Source organism: Catharus ustulatus, chromosome 16 (genome assembly GCF_009819885.2).
Source record: "Catharus ustulatus isolate bCatUst1 chromosome 16, bCatUst1.pri.v2, whole genome shotgun sequence".
NCBI lineage: Eukaryota > Metazoa > Chordata > Aves > Passeriformes > Turdidae > Catharus > Catharus ustulatus.
In genome coordinates this window covers 2,948,095-2,965,635 of record NC_046236.1, presented here as the reverse complement: position 1 = coordinate 2,965,635, position 17,541 = coordinate 2,948,095, and the positions used below count along the sequence as shown (strand labels likewise).

The 17,541-nt window shown below is 55.9% G+C and overlaps 1 protein-coding gene across 5 annotated transcripts in view; it reads left to right on the top strand.

The window, feature by feature from the left end:
- AXIN1 (axin 1) overlaps window positions 1–17,541 on the top strand; it is an 84,488-nt gene continuing 66,947 nt past the window's right edge. Inside the window, exons 1-3 of one of the 5 annotated variants that reach the window (XM_033074038.2) lie at window positions 1–198; window positions 6,980–7,106; window positions 15,993–16,964. In XM_033074038.2, the coding sequence (XP_032929929.1) occupies window positions 16,087–16,964 (878 nt within the window). In that variant the 5' untranslated portion in view covers window positions 1–198; window positions 6,980–7,106; window positions 15,993–16,086. Of the gene's footprint in view, window positions 199–593; window positions 1,764–6,979; window positions 7,107–13,827; window positions 14,023–15,992; window positions 16,965–17,541 lie in introns of those variants that run through there. The other 4 variants (XM_033074034.2, XM_033074035.2, XM_033074039.2 and 1 more) reach the window with 4 other exon arrangements.

Genomic DNA, 17,541 nt, shown 5'->3' with positions numbered 1-17,541 from the left:
GGACCAGCATTTGGTCCTGGCTGCAGCCAATCAGGCTGGGAAGCCCAAGCTGCAATATAAAGTAAAGATTCCCATCTTCCAGCCACGCACTTGCCAAGAAAGGGAAATAGGTTCAAGAGTCTGGGGAGAAAAAGTGCTGCGGCCGGCGGCAAGCAGGGCGGCTGCTCCCGTCATGGCGGACTGCGAACGCCCGGGCAGGTGAGAATCCCAACTCTCCCCATCTCCCGCTCATTGTTCTCCCGCGCCGCGGTCCCTCCGCGCCCCACCCCACCCACGCCGTCGCCCCGACCCCCTCGCCCCGGCACCCACAATGAAACCCCCCTTCGGGTGGGAGACAAAGAGAGGCGGGTGGAGAAAGGCTCCACCATTCTCCCCAAATTGCCATCGTAGGCCTTTCAAATCAAATTTCGCAAAGCAGCTTCATCAAAGGCCCCCAGCTGAGAGGCACGAGCCCCATATTCCTGCCCCCCCGGCAGGTCTGGGGTGGCGCGGTGATCCCATACAAAGTCGGCACCGCTCCAGAAGTGTCTTTGCAAAAAAAAAGGAAAAAGGGGGGATAAAAAAAAGGGGGGGGATATGGAGATAAAAAACGCAAGCGAGAAAGAACGGCGCCTAAATTGCTCATCGTCTCCCCATCTCATTACTGGCGACTTCTGAGGACGGATATTTCCAAAGGCTGCGATGAAAGACTCGTGAATGGAGCCCCCCCCGGATGAGATCAAAGCCCGAGGCTGGGACGCCAGGGTGTGCCGGAGGAGGGGGCGAGGGCCAGCGGCGCCGCAGGATGCTGGGGGGAGCCTTCCTCCCCTGCTGCCACTGCCCTCCATGTTTCCCGTTGTCGCTGCCGCCACTGCCTGACCCATCTTGCAATGGAGACCAGGGACAGTGGCCAGATCCCAACGGCTGGAATCGAGACGAGCAAACTCCCTTGGCTCACAGTTCGGCAACTCTCCCAAAATTCATGGTTAATAAAGGAGCTTATTCCGTCTGGGACCTCTCCAGACACCTCGAATTGCAGATGAGCGGGTGGCTTCCCCACCACTGGAGCCCACTCTTTGGGTCTCTTCTCTCCTCACACCGCGGCATCGCCAGCCTGGAGAGCCACCAGCAGAAGGGCCGAGGACAAAGACAGGAGGACAGAAGTTGTGCCACTTTCCCTTCATGCTGTCTCCCTTCAAACACGGGCTGCTTTCTTCTGCTCAGCTGTAAATTTGGCTCCAGGCAGCGTTCCCACCACCGGCACCACCGGCAGCCGGGCGCCCCATCAGCGGCACGGAGAGCAAACTCACAGATGGTAAAATAAGAGAGTCGTGTAGGGTTCAAAGAGACCTTCTATGTCAATTGTTATATTATTAGGTAAACTCCAAGAAGAAAATCTTTTAATCCACTGTGGCTAATCCAGTCCACTTTTGTTGGCCAGGACATATTCAGCATCAACAAAAGACTCTGGCCGACGGACACCGGCATACATAATGTATTGATAACCGCGGGAGCCGGCTCGGCAGCAGAAAGAGCCACTGCTCAGGCCAGCAGCGGGGGCCAGCAGGAGGATTTGCCCGACTTTTATCAGTTTTGTTTTCATTTCAAAGAACGCGGCTGATATTTGCACTGCGCTGCTTACCAGGGGAGCACAAAGAGGGCAGGGATGTTCCCAGCTCCAGCCGGCCCTGAAAGCTCACCAGGATCCTGCCAGGACCTCAGTGGGACCCTCACCCCTCACTGCCTCCCCAGGGCAGTGGTGGCACAGAAAGCTGCAAGGCCAGGTTGGTTCTGGGCCTGGTTTTGGGGTGGTGGTTCCCATGGGGAATTGGCAGCTGGGGTGGCTCCCCTTAAATTAGCCATGCCCTGGGATTTACCCTGGGAGGGTGCTGCTGCCCTGGGATGGGGGAATCACTTTCCTCTAAGGAGATGGGATACAGCTGATGTGGGAATAGAAGTGTGCAAGCTGTGAAGAGCCGGCACTGCTGAGAAGTGGAGATCACACCTGGACTCACCTCGTCTTCCCAACACGGCACAGCAGAGACTAGAGCCGAGGAACCTGGAAAAGAAATAAAACCAGCAGCAGCAAAGGGCAGGTGGGACGTGAGTGGGGACCTTGTGGCCACAGCCCAGCTGATGTGGCTGTTCAGGCAGCAGGAGGTGGGAGCTGGTGGGAATGAGTTGAGAGGGGTTGAGGTGGCAGCTGTGGATGCTGGAGGTGAGCGGGGCACACCAGCCACACACCCCCTCCAGGCACTGGGTATGGCCTGTCCTGAGCAATGGGCTCCCCTGGGACAGCTCTGGGTGAGGGTCCACAGCTGGGGTCCACAGCAGGGCAGGAGGGCATGGATGGCCAGGCTGGGCCCACAGTGATCAGCTATGAACCACATGGCTGGGCAGGCATTGGTGGCCACGGGATGAGGATGGAGCTGAGCCAGCAGGGCACTCTGCACAGCAAGGAACTGGGGTTTCCAGTGGGTGTGACCTCACCCAGGAGCCCATGGCCCTCCCAGGATGCCCCTGAGTCCAAAATGTCCTTATTCCTGCTGTGGGTAGCTCAATGCTATCCAAGGCCAGTGGCTCATGTGTAGCCATGAGGATCTTCAGTAAGAACATGGAAAGGAAACAGCAGTGGAGAAACCAAAAGGACTCACTTCCAAGAGCCCAGAGGGCTTGCCCAGGTTTTTGTGCTCATGACAAGGGACAGGAGTCCCTCTCCTGAGGGTGGGGGGCTCACTGCACCCCCAGATTCTCGCTGAGGGGAGCAACGGTATTCATCAACTGGGAAAGTGCTTACAAGGCACTGACAGGAACAAGTGACCCAAGGAGGAAGCAGCCCCACAGGGATCTGGTTGTTACTGCAAGCCCCAGGTCAAGCTGTTGTGCTCTTGCTGCACTCACAGATACTGACTGTGTACAGAGAGTACTACAGACTCCCTCCAGTGGGGTTAAAATGGCCAATGCCAGAAGCTTCTGCAGGGAATGGATGCACAAATAGTGATTAAGCAGAAAGCTGTGAGTCACCAGCCCTGGACAGTCCATCCTGAGATTCACCAGGGATCCAAGGGACAGGAGTCAGGGTTGTGGATGCCATCTAAAGTAGAGGCTCTTTGGAAGGCTGAAGTGCAGTGGGGGCTCACTGAGCCTCCCTGCCCAGCCCAGACAGTTGCTCTGATCATCACCAAGGCATTCCCAAAACTCCCAGCTGCTCCACATGGTCCATCCAGAGGTCTGCCCAGCACAGAAGCTGCCAGGCCACACTGACACATGAGGAGCACAAACCACCTGGGAGACAGAGGATGAGAATTCAGGTTGAATTATTCACTGCCATCAGGAAAAATTTTCATGGCAGGGGTCTCTGGGCAGCTGTTGAATGCAAGACTAAGATAAATAGGAAGAGTTAAAGATGTTCAGTTTTGGAGACCTGAAAATACCCCTCTGTTGGGAAGAGGGAGACATGGAACTCCTGGCCAGACACCTCTGCTCCATGTCCCACTGCAGGCCAAAGCTCAGATGGCTGGGATGACTTCTGGCATTGACTGGTGTCTTGTGGGACTTTGCCCACGAGGTTGTCACCCAAGACAAGGGCATTCACCTCACAGCCCCAGGAGAGGCACAGAAGTGTGGGAAGAGGAACCAAAGTCCATGTCAAGCTCCTCTGTGACACGTGCTCTCCATGACATGGCCTTGGCACACTGCAAAAGATGCTGCCAATAGGAAGAGTCTAAGTCCAAGGTCTGGACAAGATTTGGAGTTGTACATCTGTTTCCAGTGTTTTCTCCTGTCTTGAGCCTCTGTAACTATAAAGTATCAGGATGAAATACAACACAAGGTTGGATTTGCTCACATTTACCAGCCATGGGTTCTCTGGAGGCTGGTCGTTGTGCCAGCCAGCATGTGTTTGTGGCAGGACTTCTGACAGGAGGTGCACTGGTAAAAGAATGCCCAGCAGGACAATCAAAGTGGGAATCTGTTCTCTGGCAGAACACCAGGAGAGCCCTGTGGTGAGATGGCCAAGGCTGTGGGGCTCTGGCTGCCGTCAGCTCCCACCATGGGGCACAGGAGCTGCACAGGCTGAGGGACACAGCGTGAGCACGAGGGCAGTGTGGTGGTTGGACATGACATGGTTGGACACCAGGTGGTGTCTCCAGCCCTGCAGAGCCAGGGAGTGGCAGAAGCCTCCATGTCCTGATGGGGACAAAGGGCTGGGAAGCAGCTTCATTGGAAGACAGCCCAAGGCTTGGCTTCTGGAGGAGATGGGGCACTCAAAGCTGCCTGGCCTGATCCTCACATCTCCAAGGAGCAGTTCTTGTAATCTTTTTCCCAGGGAAGTGGGATGCTATGGGATGCTCATGATAACAATTCCATGACTCCACCTGCTCCCAGACATTCTGTCCTGGAGAGGACTTGGCTCTGCTGTGGTTCACCTGCCTGGTGCAGGAAGGGGAGATTTTAGGAGAGAGGCAGCCAGGCAGGGAGGTGCCAAGTGGTGACAGGGTGACAGGCCCAGAAGCACTGGCAGAAGAGGACAGGGAATCCCATGGCTGACATCCAGTGCTGGTTTGCCTTGGCTGTGGAACAACTCTTGGATCCCTCCAAATATAGACTTCTCTGAGATTGCTCCCACATGATTTTGTGAGCAGTTTTTCCAGTTTTTGGTCAGGATAAGTCCAACACTTTCCATATCTGTTCACCTCATGCTGGAAAGCCTTGAGATGAGTCAATGCAAAGATGACCTCCTGGGCTGGGCTTGTGCTGGGCCAGTTAAAGCAGCAGAAGAGTTTGGAGACTCTCCTTTAAATGTGTGGGAAAATGGCACCCCCAGCCAGGACTGTTCTCTGCAGGAGGAAGCAGGTCAGCCCCAGGCACTGCTGGGCTAGAATTTTGGTTGGTCAGGTCCTCGGCTGGTGTCCACCAGCACTGAGCCTTTGTGGTACTGTCCCACTCACGCCCACCATGGGGGAGGAGCCCTCTAGGGAAACCTCCAGTGACCCTTGGGCAGGTCACTGTGGGTGAAGGGGCTCCAGGACCTGCCTGTGCTGAGCCCTGGCCACCTTTAATGGGTGCTGGTGACACACCAGTTCAGGGGTCCCATCCCTCAGCTCAGCCAGGAGGGGTGGCCCTGGCTGGGGAGGTGGCACAGGATGGTTGCTCTGAGGAAGGGCCACCTCAGAGGGAAGATGGCCAAGGAGGGCAGCCCCACCTGCAGCTGGGGATTTTCAAGGCGCTGCTGGGAAGCAGGAGGTTGGGAAAGGGGTGACGAAGGCTGGAGTCTCTGTATGGGTAGAGAGAGATCCCAGAGGGTCTGTGACTATCCCACCAGAGAGCTGAAAGAGCAGAGGCTCCCAGAAGTGTCCTGCCAGGACTGGGGTTCCCCCTGCTGGGGCTGGCCTGTTGCCCTGGCCTGGAATACACCCAGTCCTTCAGCACAGACAGGGAGCTGTGCCACAGAAGAGCCCAGCGAGGGCTCTGGCTGGCAGACTGTGACCTCCTGCCAGCACAGCTGTCCTGCCTGACACCAGCAGCCACCAGGAGCCCACCACTGGCAATTAGCTGCCAGTGGCAATTCAATTCTGGCTGCCTGGGCACCCAGAGCCAACACTTTCCCAGGGCATGGCATCACTCAGAGAAACGTTTGGGGCATCTAATGCCCTGTCTGAGGAGTTTGAGTCTGAGAAAATAATTCTGCAGGAGAATTAAGAGGCGGAAATGCTGTGGGGCTTCCCTCAGCAGCACCCGATGTGATCACAGGGACGCTTTGCCCAGGGCTGGCTGGGTTTGGACCTCAGCAAAGCAGCCACAACCTCAGCTGCCATTGTCACTTCATAGGCTCAGAGCTCTCCTGGTGAAGGACAAGGGTGAATTGGGACCTAAACTGTACCTGTCAGGCACAGTGCAGAGGTAAAATTATTTCTAGAGTTTGCCCTGGACGCATGACCGTTTCTGAGATGTCCTCACAAGCCTCCCTGCAAGGCCGACCATAAACCCGCGGGCCACTAGGTGGACTCACAACAAACCAAAATTGCGGGATAGAGAGCTCGCTGAACACATGCTTCATCTCCGGGGAAAGCTTCGGCAAAGCAAAGGCACCGTCAGCGCGAGTCGTCCCAGGAGAGAACAGAGAAACAGCCAGTGTCCAATTGGCCACTGCCAGAGGTGGAAAATTAGCCAAAACATAGTCACCAGGCCTTACTTGTCACAAAAATGTTGCCAGCTCCCTGGGAGAGCTGACCCTCCAGGACGAGTGAGCCAGGATTGTGGGGACCAGCTCTCCAAGCTGCTATGCTGATGGAGATCATATCCAAAGGGTCACACTGGAAACCTTGGGGCTGCAGGACACACATCGAGGCACCACCGAGCACTGAGGTGGCTCTTGCCAGCTGAACTGGTGATCACAGTTAAGCCAGAAGATCTTGCCCAGCATTATAAAACAGGTCTGTGAGAGTGGAGCAGCCAATATTTCTGCACTGACCAGCCTTCCCCCAGCTCCCAGCAGCCCAGGTCACAGTCAAGAATGGCTGGGTAAAGGAAATCCATCTTCCCCAGCACAATCAAGCAGGCTGTTCTGGGATAACCCTGCTGCAGGAACCAGCTGTTTCCATGCAGCTGTTCCTTGCGTTCTCATCGCATCCCACTGTGGGGACACTGGAGCAGAGGGCAAGCAATGGCCTGGGCAGGTGGGTGGGCCCTGGCTCTGCAGTGGGGCTTGGGAACCAGGGACAGGGCTGTCCCCTGACACTGGTGCTCCCTCCTGCCTCAGCTCTGTAAGGTGGGATCATTTCAGCATGGATAACCACTCCAGAGGCCCCATGCTCAAGACAGAGCACACCCTGCTTCAGACATTGCCCTCTCACAGAGAGGCAAGATGTGACCATGGGAGCAGGTTCCACTCCTGTGAGTGGGGAGCACAGGGTATCTCTGCCCAGCCCAGCTCCCCTGGAAACTTCTCCTGGACAGGGGGGTCCCAGCAGGGATGAGCTGACATCTCTTCTCTCCGCAGAGTGGCATTTCTGGGATGTGTGTGGACGGCATCCCACCCTTGGCACCCCAAGAGGAGCAGCGAGCCTGGTGGTCTGGAGCATGGAGAGGCAGGAGTGCAGGGCACAGGCCTGGGCTGGACCCCAAAGGTGGGTGCAGGAAGGTGTGGGGGTTGTCCCTGGGGGGTGCTCACCTTCACTGGCTGGGGATGAAGAGCACAGGGCATTGGTGTTGCTGCTAAGCTCCTGTGCCATTGCTTTTGGCAGAGAAGGGTGATCAAAACCAGGGGACCTGTCAGGGTCTTGGATGTGACTGGGTCTCAGATCTAGCAGGGGTCTGTGAGGGTCCTTTGCTCTGCCAGATATGAGAACCTTTCCCCAGAAGCAGCACAGAGGCCAGGTGGGGAGAGCTGGGGAACACACCAAGGATCTGTCACCCTTATCTGTTTATCAGTTCACACACTTCTACATCACAGCCCTGTGCTGGGATGGGAGCCCAGGGCTTATCTGGGGTGGGACAGGAGTGATAAGAGAAGCCCACGTGAACAAACTGGGCTTAGTGCAGACAGGGCAGAGGAACATTAGCTGATGTGGTCATTGGCTGTTACTGGGGTTATGAATGCTGCAAACCAAGCAGAGGAGAGTGGCCATGAGCTGCTGTGACTCTCCTTGAGCTGGGTGGAATGGAGGAGGAGTCTCCAGTCCTGAGCCCAAAACATGAGGCTAGAGGTGATTGACAGTCAGAAAGGAGCTGGGGTGGTCAGAGGGCTGGTGGTAGAAGGGTCACAGAAGTGTGGGAAGACAAAAGTCCACATCAAGCTCCTCTGTGAGGAGGGTGCTGGATGAGCAGTGCATCCAGAGCAGCCTCCCAAGGCATGGCATGAGCTTGTCTGTGATCTTTTTTTGGGGAAACATGAGGTTTGGGGGCTCAGTAATCCAGTGGAAAGAGCAAAACAGAGCTGGGGAAAGAGGCTGATGCCAGGGCTAGAACAAAGAGAAATGCCTGGAGATGAAGGCAAAGCAAACCCCTGGGTGAACAGGCCAGGGTGCTGGGACACTGCAGGGGCTCAGGGTTATGTACTGGGGTTTTCATCTGCCATTTGGGTTTCTGCACCACCATGGGCAAACACTGGCAGCTGCAAAAGCCAGTTCAGAAAGCTGCCTTAGCTGGTCCAGGCCCTCCTGCCCCTACATTCTGGAAGAAGGTCACCCTGGCTACATTTTTTTCATTTTTGATGTGAGCAATGAAGCTTTTGCCCCATCCACCTGCTTCAGGCCTGTACCCCAGCATAAATGGGATTTGCAAGCAAGCACCCATGTGGGAACAGGAGTGAACAGTGAAACTGGGATGATTTTTCTGGAGGGGATGGCTCTGAGTGCTCAGAGCAGCCAACCCCTTTAACCTTCCCACTGCCTGGAACAGGCTCCACCATGGGCTTTATGAAAGAGCAGGATCTGAGTGAAAAGGCATAAACCTGGTGTCCAAACAGTGCTTCATCCTTTTTACCCAGCATTAGAAGCAATGTGTTTGCCTCCTTGAGCTGGGGAATGCAAAGAAGGAGGCACAGGCTGCCTGTGGGACCTGCACCCGCAGCTCCAGGGATACTTTGGCAGGCTGACATGGCCAGGTGGGCAGATATCTTCAGACCCTTCAAGAAGGGAAGCTGTGTGGTTGAAATCGTCATCACTCACTTCTACTCTTGCCCCCAGCCCTGGCACAGCTGTCTATGGGCATCCTCACTGCCCACAGTGAGATCTGCTCCATCCACCCCTCCCGTGAGGCAGGCATTCTCATCCAGCCCCCAGCCCTATCCATGGCCACTTCTCTGCTTTGTTCTCCTGTCAGCTGTATCCTGTGGCTCTGCTAGCTTGTCCCCTCAGTGGCAGTGCCACTGGGCTGTTGGTGCCTCATCCCAGCCAGGCTCTTTGGGATGTTGTGGGTTCCTGGTGCCACAACAACAATACTTTTATCTTGAATGCTAATGCATTTTTCGCCCCCTTTTCTGTAAGCATCATCTTGCTGGTAGTCCAAGAGAGAGCTGTCAGCCCCATCTTGTACCCCAGGACATTATTTTCTTGGCAACATTTTTTATTTAAATCATTGAATCATTATTTGGCCATCATTGGTAATGTAGCCAAATCCTGGGTCTGGGGGTGCTGCGGGTCTGAGGGTGCTGCAGGTCTAAGATGGGAGGCAACACACCCCTGAGAGCAAAGCTGCCCTTTGCCCCTGTCAGTGATCAGTGTAAAACCTCACAATTCAGAGTATTTCTATTTGTTCCCTAGTTCCAAAAAGGTTTTTGAAAATAAACCCACCGAATTTCGGCATCGCTTATGACCTTGCAGGAGCCTTTTAAATGGTAGCCAAAGGTTGAACAGCACCATCTAGTGCGCTCCCTCCCGAATCCGCCCGCGCCGGAGGGACGCCGGCTCCCACCCACGCACATCCCTGCCGCTGGAAGGAAATGCTGCACGCTGCCAGAGCACCAGCATCACCCCAGAGCACCAGCCATCACCCCAGAGCACCAGCATCTCCCCAGAGCACCAGCATCACCCCATTGCACCAGCCATCACCCCATTGCACCAGCCATCACCCCATTGCACCAGCCATCACCCCATTGCACCAGCATCACCCCATTGCACCAGCCATCACCCCAGAGCACCAGCCATCACCCCATTGCACCAGCCATCACCCCATTGCACCAGCATCACCCCATTGCACCAGCCATCACCCCAGAGCACCAGCCATCACCCCATTGCACCAGCATCACCCCATTGCACCAGCCATCACCCCAGAGCACCAGCATCACCCCATTGCACCAGCATCTCCCCATTGCACCAGCCATCACCCCAGAGCACCGGCCATCACCCCAGAGCACCAGCCATCACCCCATTGCACCAGCCATCACCCCAGAGCACCAGCATCACCCCATTGCACCAGCATCACCCCATTGCACCAGCCATCACCCCATTGCACCAGCCATCACCCCAGAGCACCAGCATCTCCCCATTGCACCAGCCATCACCCCAGAGCACCAGCATCACCCCATTGCACCAGCCATCACCCCATTGCACCAGCATCACCCCATTGCACCAGCCATCACCCCAGAGCACCAGCATCTCCCCATTGCACCAGCCATCACCCCAGAGCACCAGCATCACCCCATTGCACCAGCATCTCCCCATTGCACCAGCCATCACCCCATTGCACCAGCCATCACCCCAGAGCACCAGCATCACCCCATTGCACCAGCATCACCCCATTGCACCAGCCATCACCCCATTGCACCAGCCATCACCCCATTGCACCAGCATCACCCCATTGCACCAGCCATCACCCCATTGCACCAGCCATCACCCCAGAGCAACGGCCATCACCCCATTGCACCAGCCATCACCCCAGAGCACCAGCATCACCCCATTGCAGCAACCATCACCCCTCAACACCACGTCAGGCCCACCTTGTTCGAGGGGAGCCAGAGGATCGCTAAAAAGAGGAGAATTCATTTGGGAGGACTCCAGTCGGTGCTGAAGCTAATCCAATCGGTTTCAGTCTCTGCAGATGGGATTTGGAGAGCTTGTGGATCCTGAGCTACCTCGGCAGGAGGGGAGGGTGCTCCAGAACACATCCCTTTGCAAAGAGGTTCTGGAATTGCAAAAGTGTTGCTTGCATACAGCACAGACTCTTCAGACCAAAGGCTGAGGGCAGTTCCTTTTCTCCAGTGTTTGCTGTTTGTTTCTTCCAGGCAGAAAGGAATGTGTGCATTGGGAGCTGGGAAGTGTCCAGTACCCCAGGTTCACATGGGGCCAGCCTCAGTGACAGGGTGACACCAGGGGTGCACCAAAACACCACTGTCATCTCAGTGGTGGCAGTTTTGGAGTAAGGGTGATATTTGGGGTAAAAGGCAGAGCTTCACAATCAGCCAATTAAAAAGGGAAAATAACCAAATTTGGTTCATTGGTCTCAAAGACCTTGCAGTCTGATTCCTCCAGCACATGGCCAGGAATGCTTAGTGAGCTTTATCACCTGTTTGATGTCCTCAGATAAATGTGGAAGTTAGTGATTTTGGTCTCCAGTAGAGTGCAGGGATAAGTCTCCTTGTCATAAGATACCTGAGGGGTAAAAGGCAGGGAATGGGCTCCAGAGGGAGCCCATGGCTCTCTCAGCCCCAAGCATCCCTGCTAGAGCACCAGAAAATAAACAAGCATCTTGAGGGCTTGGCATTGACCTGTGGGAATTTGCTTCTTCTAGCCTAGGAAGGGGCAGCTGCCTTTGCTGGAGCAGGGTAGTACTGTCTCTCTTTCCCTGGGAGCATGCACAGAGTGATCCTGCAACTGTTGGAAGGGACATTCCAGTTGGTCTTGAGGCCCCCTGGCTCTCTGTGTCCCTGGGGGTGGGATGGGAGCTGGTCATTACTCCAGGCTCTGTCCCCTGAGCTGGGGGAATGTGCCAGGAGCTGGTGGGAGCAAGATGAGCCTCCAGCACTACTCCCACCTCCCCAGCTCCAGCCCAACCCGAGGAGCAGTAAGGAAGGTCAGGGAAGGATGGCAGCATGAGGGAGGGCATGTCAAGCCCCAGCACTCAACCACCTGCATCCTGCTGCATCCAAACTCATTACCACCACCTCGGGCTCTCCCTTGCAACGGAGAAATCTTGCTGTGGTTTCTCAAACAAACTCAGTTCAAGCCATGAATCTTGCCGGGCATTTCTCTGGGAGATAAAAAGCTCTGTAACACCTGATTGTCTCTCACCTATGAAGTGGCTGAAGTGCTATAACAGACGTGTCTCTGGGGCTCCTTTAAACTTGTCAGGGAGGCTGCAGGCCTCAGATACCACCCTGCAAAGCAAGGCTCACTTCTAACTCTCCTCCACCTTCTCCCGATTCCTCAGCATCCTTTCCAAAACACAGATGCTGGAACCCTCCAGCACCCAGCCCTGTCCCAGCTGGCCATCCCCCGTGGGGAGCCTGCTCCTCCCACATTATCCCTCCTGCCCCGCAAACAGCCCCCAATCTGTCCTTGCCAGATCCCGAGTTTCTAGCAGAAGGGCCCTGTGTTCAGAGGACAGACCCTTTCACAGCTGCTTGCATTCAAGCACGTTTTATTTGCCAAGGACTCGGCTTGTGAAGTTTTCTGCAGCTGTCTTGACCTCGTCCATGTCTCCTGCCCCTCTCATTTCCATCACCCCGGCGTGTTTCTCAGCAGGGCTTTTTAATCTATTTCTAGACCATTGATGGAAATACTGAATAGCACTGGGCTTCCCATCCAAGCCCGGACACCCACTGAGCTCGCTCCCATTCTGCAGGGATTCCCCATTGATGGCTGTCAGTTTGCCAGCTCCCAGCCCCTTTAAGGTGTCCCTCTTGATGTTGTATTGTGCTAATTTTTAATCAGAATAGTATATGGATTAAGTCACATGCCTGAACAGAGCCCAGGTCTATTATTTCTATGCCATAACCTTTATCAGCCAAACTTGTAATCTCTTCAAAGGATGACATCACAGTTTGACAAGAGCTATTTTCTGGAAACTAGGCTGATTGCATTAATTATATTCCCATCCTTTAATTCTTTACCAGCTGAATCCCACATCAGCTTTTCTATTATTACGCCTGAGATCAGTATTGCACTGCTATGTGTAAATCAGCTCCGAGCATTGTTCACATGAGAGAGTGCAAGGAGCCACATCATCCTGCCAGGCTCTGTGCTGGGGTGGGATGGGAAGTGTTACTGCCCAGAGTGGATATTTGGGAGCTTCACAAAACTGGGAAAAAAAATGTTACATTTCCAAAAGTGTTCCCTAAATGCACCGAGGCAGGCAACTGTGGTAGTGTAATGGCACAAGAAAGCAGAAACAGTCCCTAATGGAAATCATTCTGAGCTATTTCTGATTTCCAGAGGGTTGTCTAGTGGCTTGTTTGTTCAGCTTTTGGTATGGTATCTAGGGTCTGGCTCAAAGTCTATCACTGCTTTCCAGGGAAGACGCGTGCTTTTTCACTTCTCTGTCATGCTACTCTCATTTGATCTCTGCATCTGGCAATCCACGTCTGCTCCCTTCAGTGTCTCCCATCACTGCAGCCTCAGAGCTGGTGCACCCTGCTCCCATAACCAAACATCCCCGGTCTGGGGAGTCTCCACGTGGTGTGACCCATTCCAGTCCACGCAGTGCCACCTCTTGGACAGTCCCTGATCTCTCCCCGCGGCTGTTGCCCAGCTCAGAGAAGCAGGACACACACTGCAGGCTCCAAACGAGCTCTCGTTATCGTTGCAGGCAGGAGCGGCTGGTGGACCGGTGCCCCTACCCAGGCCCATGGTGCATGGTCCAAACTGGACAAAGCTCAGGTGTGTCACGGTGTTCAACACGGACAGAGCCGTGGAGGCCGGTGGTGTTTGAGGGTTGCTGCCTTTTCTGGTTAGAGCCCTTCGACGAGACCTTGGCGGTCTCCGAAGTTTCTCTGGGGCAGTCTCTGCCCGGGATGCTCACGGGTGCTCATCCAGGGCCGGACGAAGCCCTGGAGCCTCAGCCCCTGAGGTGCCTGCCCAGCCGCGGCTCTGCGGGAAGCCCAGCCCGCAGCCTCGGCCATGTGCCGGAGCTGTCCGGAGAGCCCAGCCCGTACACTTGGCAATGTGCTGCGGCTCCCGGGGCTCGAGGCCTCCCCGAGCCGGGACCTTCGTGCTCCCCGGGCCGGCCCTGCAGCGAGTGCGGGGCCTGCAGCCGCCCCGGGCCCCGCGTGCTGCCGCGCCGCCTCCCCGGGCCGGGCCGGGCCGGGCCCGCTCCGCCCCGCTCCGGCCGCCGGTCCCGCAGTACCGGGAGGGGGCGCGGGGGGCGCGGCTGAGCCGCCGTGCCGGGCTGGGAGGCAGCGGCGCAGGCGGAGCGGAGCGGAGCGGGGCTCGGCTCGCTGCTGCTGCTGCTCTCGCTCCCCGCCGCCGCCACCCGCCTGCGGCCGCGGCCATGGGCGTCCCGGGCTGCCCGCTTTGTGCCGCCGCCGCCCCTCCGGGCCGCCGCCGCCGCTGAGCCGCATGGGCCGGGCCCCGCGCCGCCCCGGGCCGCCGCCGCCGCTCCGCGCGGGTGAGTGAGGCGGCCCCGGCCCAGGCCCTGCGCCGAGGCCGCGCCGAGGCCGCCGCGGGCGGGAGCGCGGGGCCGCTCCGGGGCCGCCGAGCCGGGCTAGGCCGCCCCGGGTGCGGGGGGAGGCCGGGCGGGCCGGGAGGGCGAGCGGGGCCGGGGGCGGCGGCGGGGGGGGCGGCGCGGGCCGGGTCCCGCGAAGTTGCCCGGGGGGCGGCGGGGGCCCCGCGCGGCGCCCTGTCAGCGGCGCGGCCGCCCCGGAGCCCACCCGGCCCCGCGCCTTCCGCGGCCCGGCCGGGGATCCTCTCCGGAGCCGGGCGGGCGGCTCGGCCGGGCGCCTCGCGTGTCCTCCGGGAGGCTCCCCGGGGCTGCCCCGGCCGGGGCGCGGAGCCAGCGCCGCCGCGCCGCAACAATGCCCGGCGTGGCTGTGGGGCTGCGGTGCCGCTGCCCCGGGGGTCCACTTCACCCGGCCGGGGGTCACCGGGGACCTGTGCCGCAAACGGGGGGGCGAATCCTGCGGTCGCTTCCAGAAGCGGGTTGAAAACCACCCAGAACGGCCCCGCGGTGCCAGAGCCCGGGCTCGTCCCGCGGTGCCCGGGCAGGGGCTGTGTGCCGGGGCTCGGGCCGGGTGCGAGTGCGGCGCTGGCTCCTGCCACGCTCCTCACGGGGCCCAACCATCCTCGCTGGCCGCTCCTGGGCTCGCTGGGTTGTTTCACGATGGACAGGTGGGCTGTAAGAACAGGCACGGCATCGACGGCGGTTCTTGATTTAGCCAGGATCAGGAAATGGGGGGAAAATTGTAAAGCATCCCAAAGACGTTCGTTGCTGTGGGGTTTGCTTTGAGAAGGAGGGCGAGCTAAAATGTGGCTTTCCTGGTGTGCTTTTACATGCAATTGAGTTAATCTAGTGTAAGGAGTAATTTGTGAGGATGCTGGTGCTTTGCAGTACTTGGGGCTTAGAGGCTGAGGCTGTTCTGTAACACAGGCTTTTGCTACCCGCTTTAAACGATGAGGTTAATTTGAGCAGCAGAAGAAGCAACCCTTTTCTTTCTTCACTGCCTTCCCCATACCTTCCATCCTCCATATTGACTCGTTGCTCCTTAAAAACATTGTATTTGATCAGGTTTCCTTCTCAAGGTGGTTTTCTCATTTTCCTTTGATGACCTGAAATTTTCCCAGGCTTGTAGCATGCAATTTTGTTAGCGTAAATGAACCTTTCTTCAATGGCTTGTCTACAAAAAGCAGAGCTAGAATTGAGCTCCTGCACTAACATGCCCCTCTGAAGCAAGAATGCAGTCCAGATGCCCAAAATATTAGGGTCAACGATGCATCTGGATTCCCCTAGAGCTAGAGGAGGCGACGCAGCGTATTTCTGAAAGGCAGAGATTTGTGAGGAATGTGGCTCTGCTATGTCACTTGAGCATACGAAAGCCACCTGTGTTTGATTAAGGTGCAGCCTCGCTTTCAGGACTAACTGGATGTTTTTTAAAAATAATTTTCACAAGCCTTAAATTCCTGTTTAAGGATAAGAATTTCCTAGATTCATAGTCAGATAAAAAACGTGTTACCTTGGTATGATATGGTGTATGTCCTGTTCAGGTAGGCAGTGCAGAGGAGCTGGTGGCAGTGAACAAGGTGACATGTGTCCTGTGGTACCTGAGTATGGATCTCTTGGATATGGGCTGCTACATGCCAGGGTCATGTATAAACCAGTGTTGGGTAATTGTCTGCTGTTTTAGCATGGTGTCAGCTGTATCAGTGATGCCAAATTCCATATGTAAATGTCTGTAACTGTCTGTAATTTTTTGTCTCTTCCTGGTTTGAGCTCGATTCTGTGCTCTCAGAAGTTACCAAACCATTGATTCTGCTGAAAAAGAGGTGTTACTACAGTAAAGACGCAGAGCTTAACCACTAGTTTGTTGTCTTAGAGTGTTTATTTCCAGTGATACTCGCTTATTTTTTCCTCATCTGTTTCAGCCGAACAAACTTGTTCACCTTGGAGCTACAAATATTGGTGATTTGAGATTGGCGCTCATCCCTCACTGTTCCCACGCAAGCAAGGACCAGAAAAATGAATATCCAGGGGAAAGGCTTCCCCTTGGACCTCGGAGGAAGCTTCACTGAAGATGCTCCAAGACCACCGGTTCCTGGTGAGGAGGGGGAGCTCGTGTCCACAGACCCAAGGCCAGCTAGCCATGGTTTCTACTCTGGAAAAAGTGATGTGGTCAGAAATGAGACGTCCACGGCAACACCGAGACGCTCCGATTTGGATTTGGGGTACGAGCCCGAGGGGAGTGCTTCGCCAACTCCACCTTACCTGAAGTGGGCCGAGTCACTGCACTCCTTACTGGATGATCAAGATGGCATCAACCTCTTCAGGACTTTCCTGAAACAGGAGGACTGTGCGGATCTGCTGGACTTTTGGTTTGCTTGCAGTGGCTTCAGGAAGCTGGAACCGTGTGTGTCTAATGAGGAAAAAAGACTCAAGCTGGCAAAAGCCATTTACAAAAAATACATCCTCGACAACAATGGCATTGTCTCCCGGCAGATCAAACCAGCCACAAAAAGCTTCATCAAAGACTGTGTCATGAAACTGCAGATTGACCCTGACATGTTTGACCAGGCCCAAACAGAAATTCAGTGCATGATAGAAGACAATACCTACCCTTTGTTCCTTAAGTCAGATATTTATTTGGAATACACAAGGACAGGTGGGGAAAGTCCAAAAATTTATAGCGATCCGAGCTCGGGGTCTGGGACAGGTAAAGGGCTACCTGGTTATCTGCCAACTCTGAACGAGGATGAGGAGTGGAAGTGTGACCAAGAGGCCGAGCCCGAGGCCAGCAGGGACTCGGCACCTTCCAGCAGGCTCACTCAGAAGCTGCTTCTGGAGACGGCCACGCAACGCGCGGCCTCGGCCCGGCGCTACAGCGAGGGCAGGGAGTTCAGGTAGGTGGGAGTGGGTCAGGGAGCTGCCATGGGCATGGGAAACCTTGGAAGACCATAAGTGCTGGGGAGCATCCACATTGGTACAGGATGGCATTCCCAAGTGGTTTGATGGAGTACAAAGCTTTGTTCAAAACTAATCGCAAGCTGTTTTAAAGGTGTCTTTAGCTGTTCCTGTCTGATAGTGGCAGATCATCCCTGCAGCATGCTCTTCACCTGGAGAAACTGCTGCTGGAGGTGTTCTGGAGGCACGTAGGGCTTGGTGGGCAGTGCAAAGCCATGGGCTGCCCTCATGCACATACAGGTGGCTGAGCAAGCTGCAGTACCAGGTTTGCCATAGCCTCCACCAGCAGGTCAGTGTTCAGATACTGTAACATGGGCAGGATGGTGACATTTCCTGTATAGAAATTGTCATGAGCCACAACTGGGAGCTCACAGGAGATAGACAGATACCCTCACCTTGGTGATGTGGGTAGGAGTGAAGCAGCATTGATGATGCTCCCTGATAATGGTACCGCTTTACGTACGAGATTTCCAGCATTGAATTCTAGCGGTGTCAGAGTCAGAATCCCCACATCCA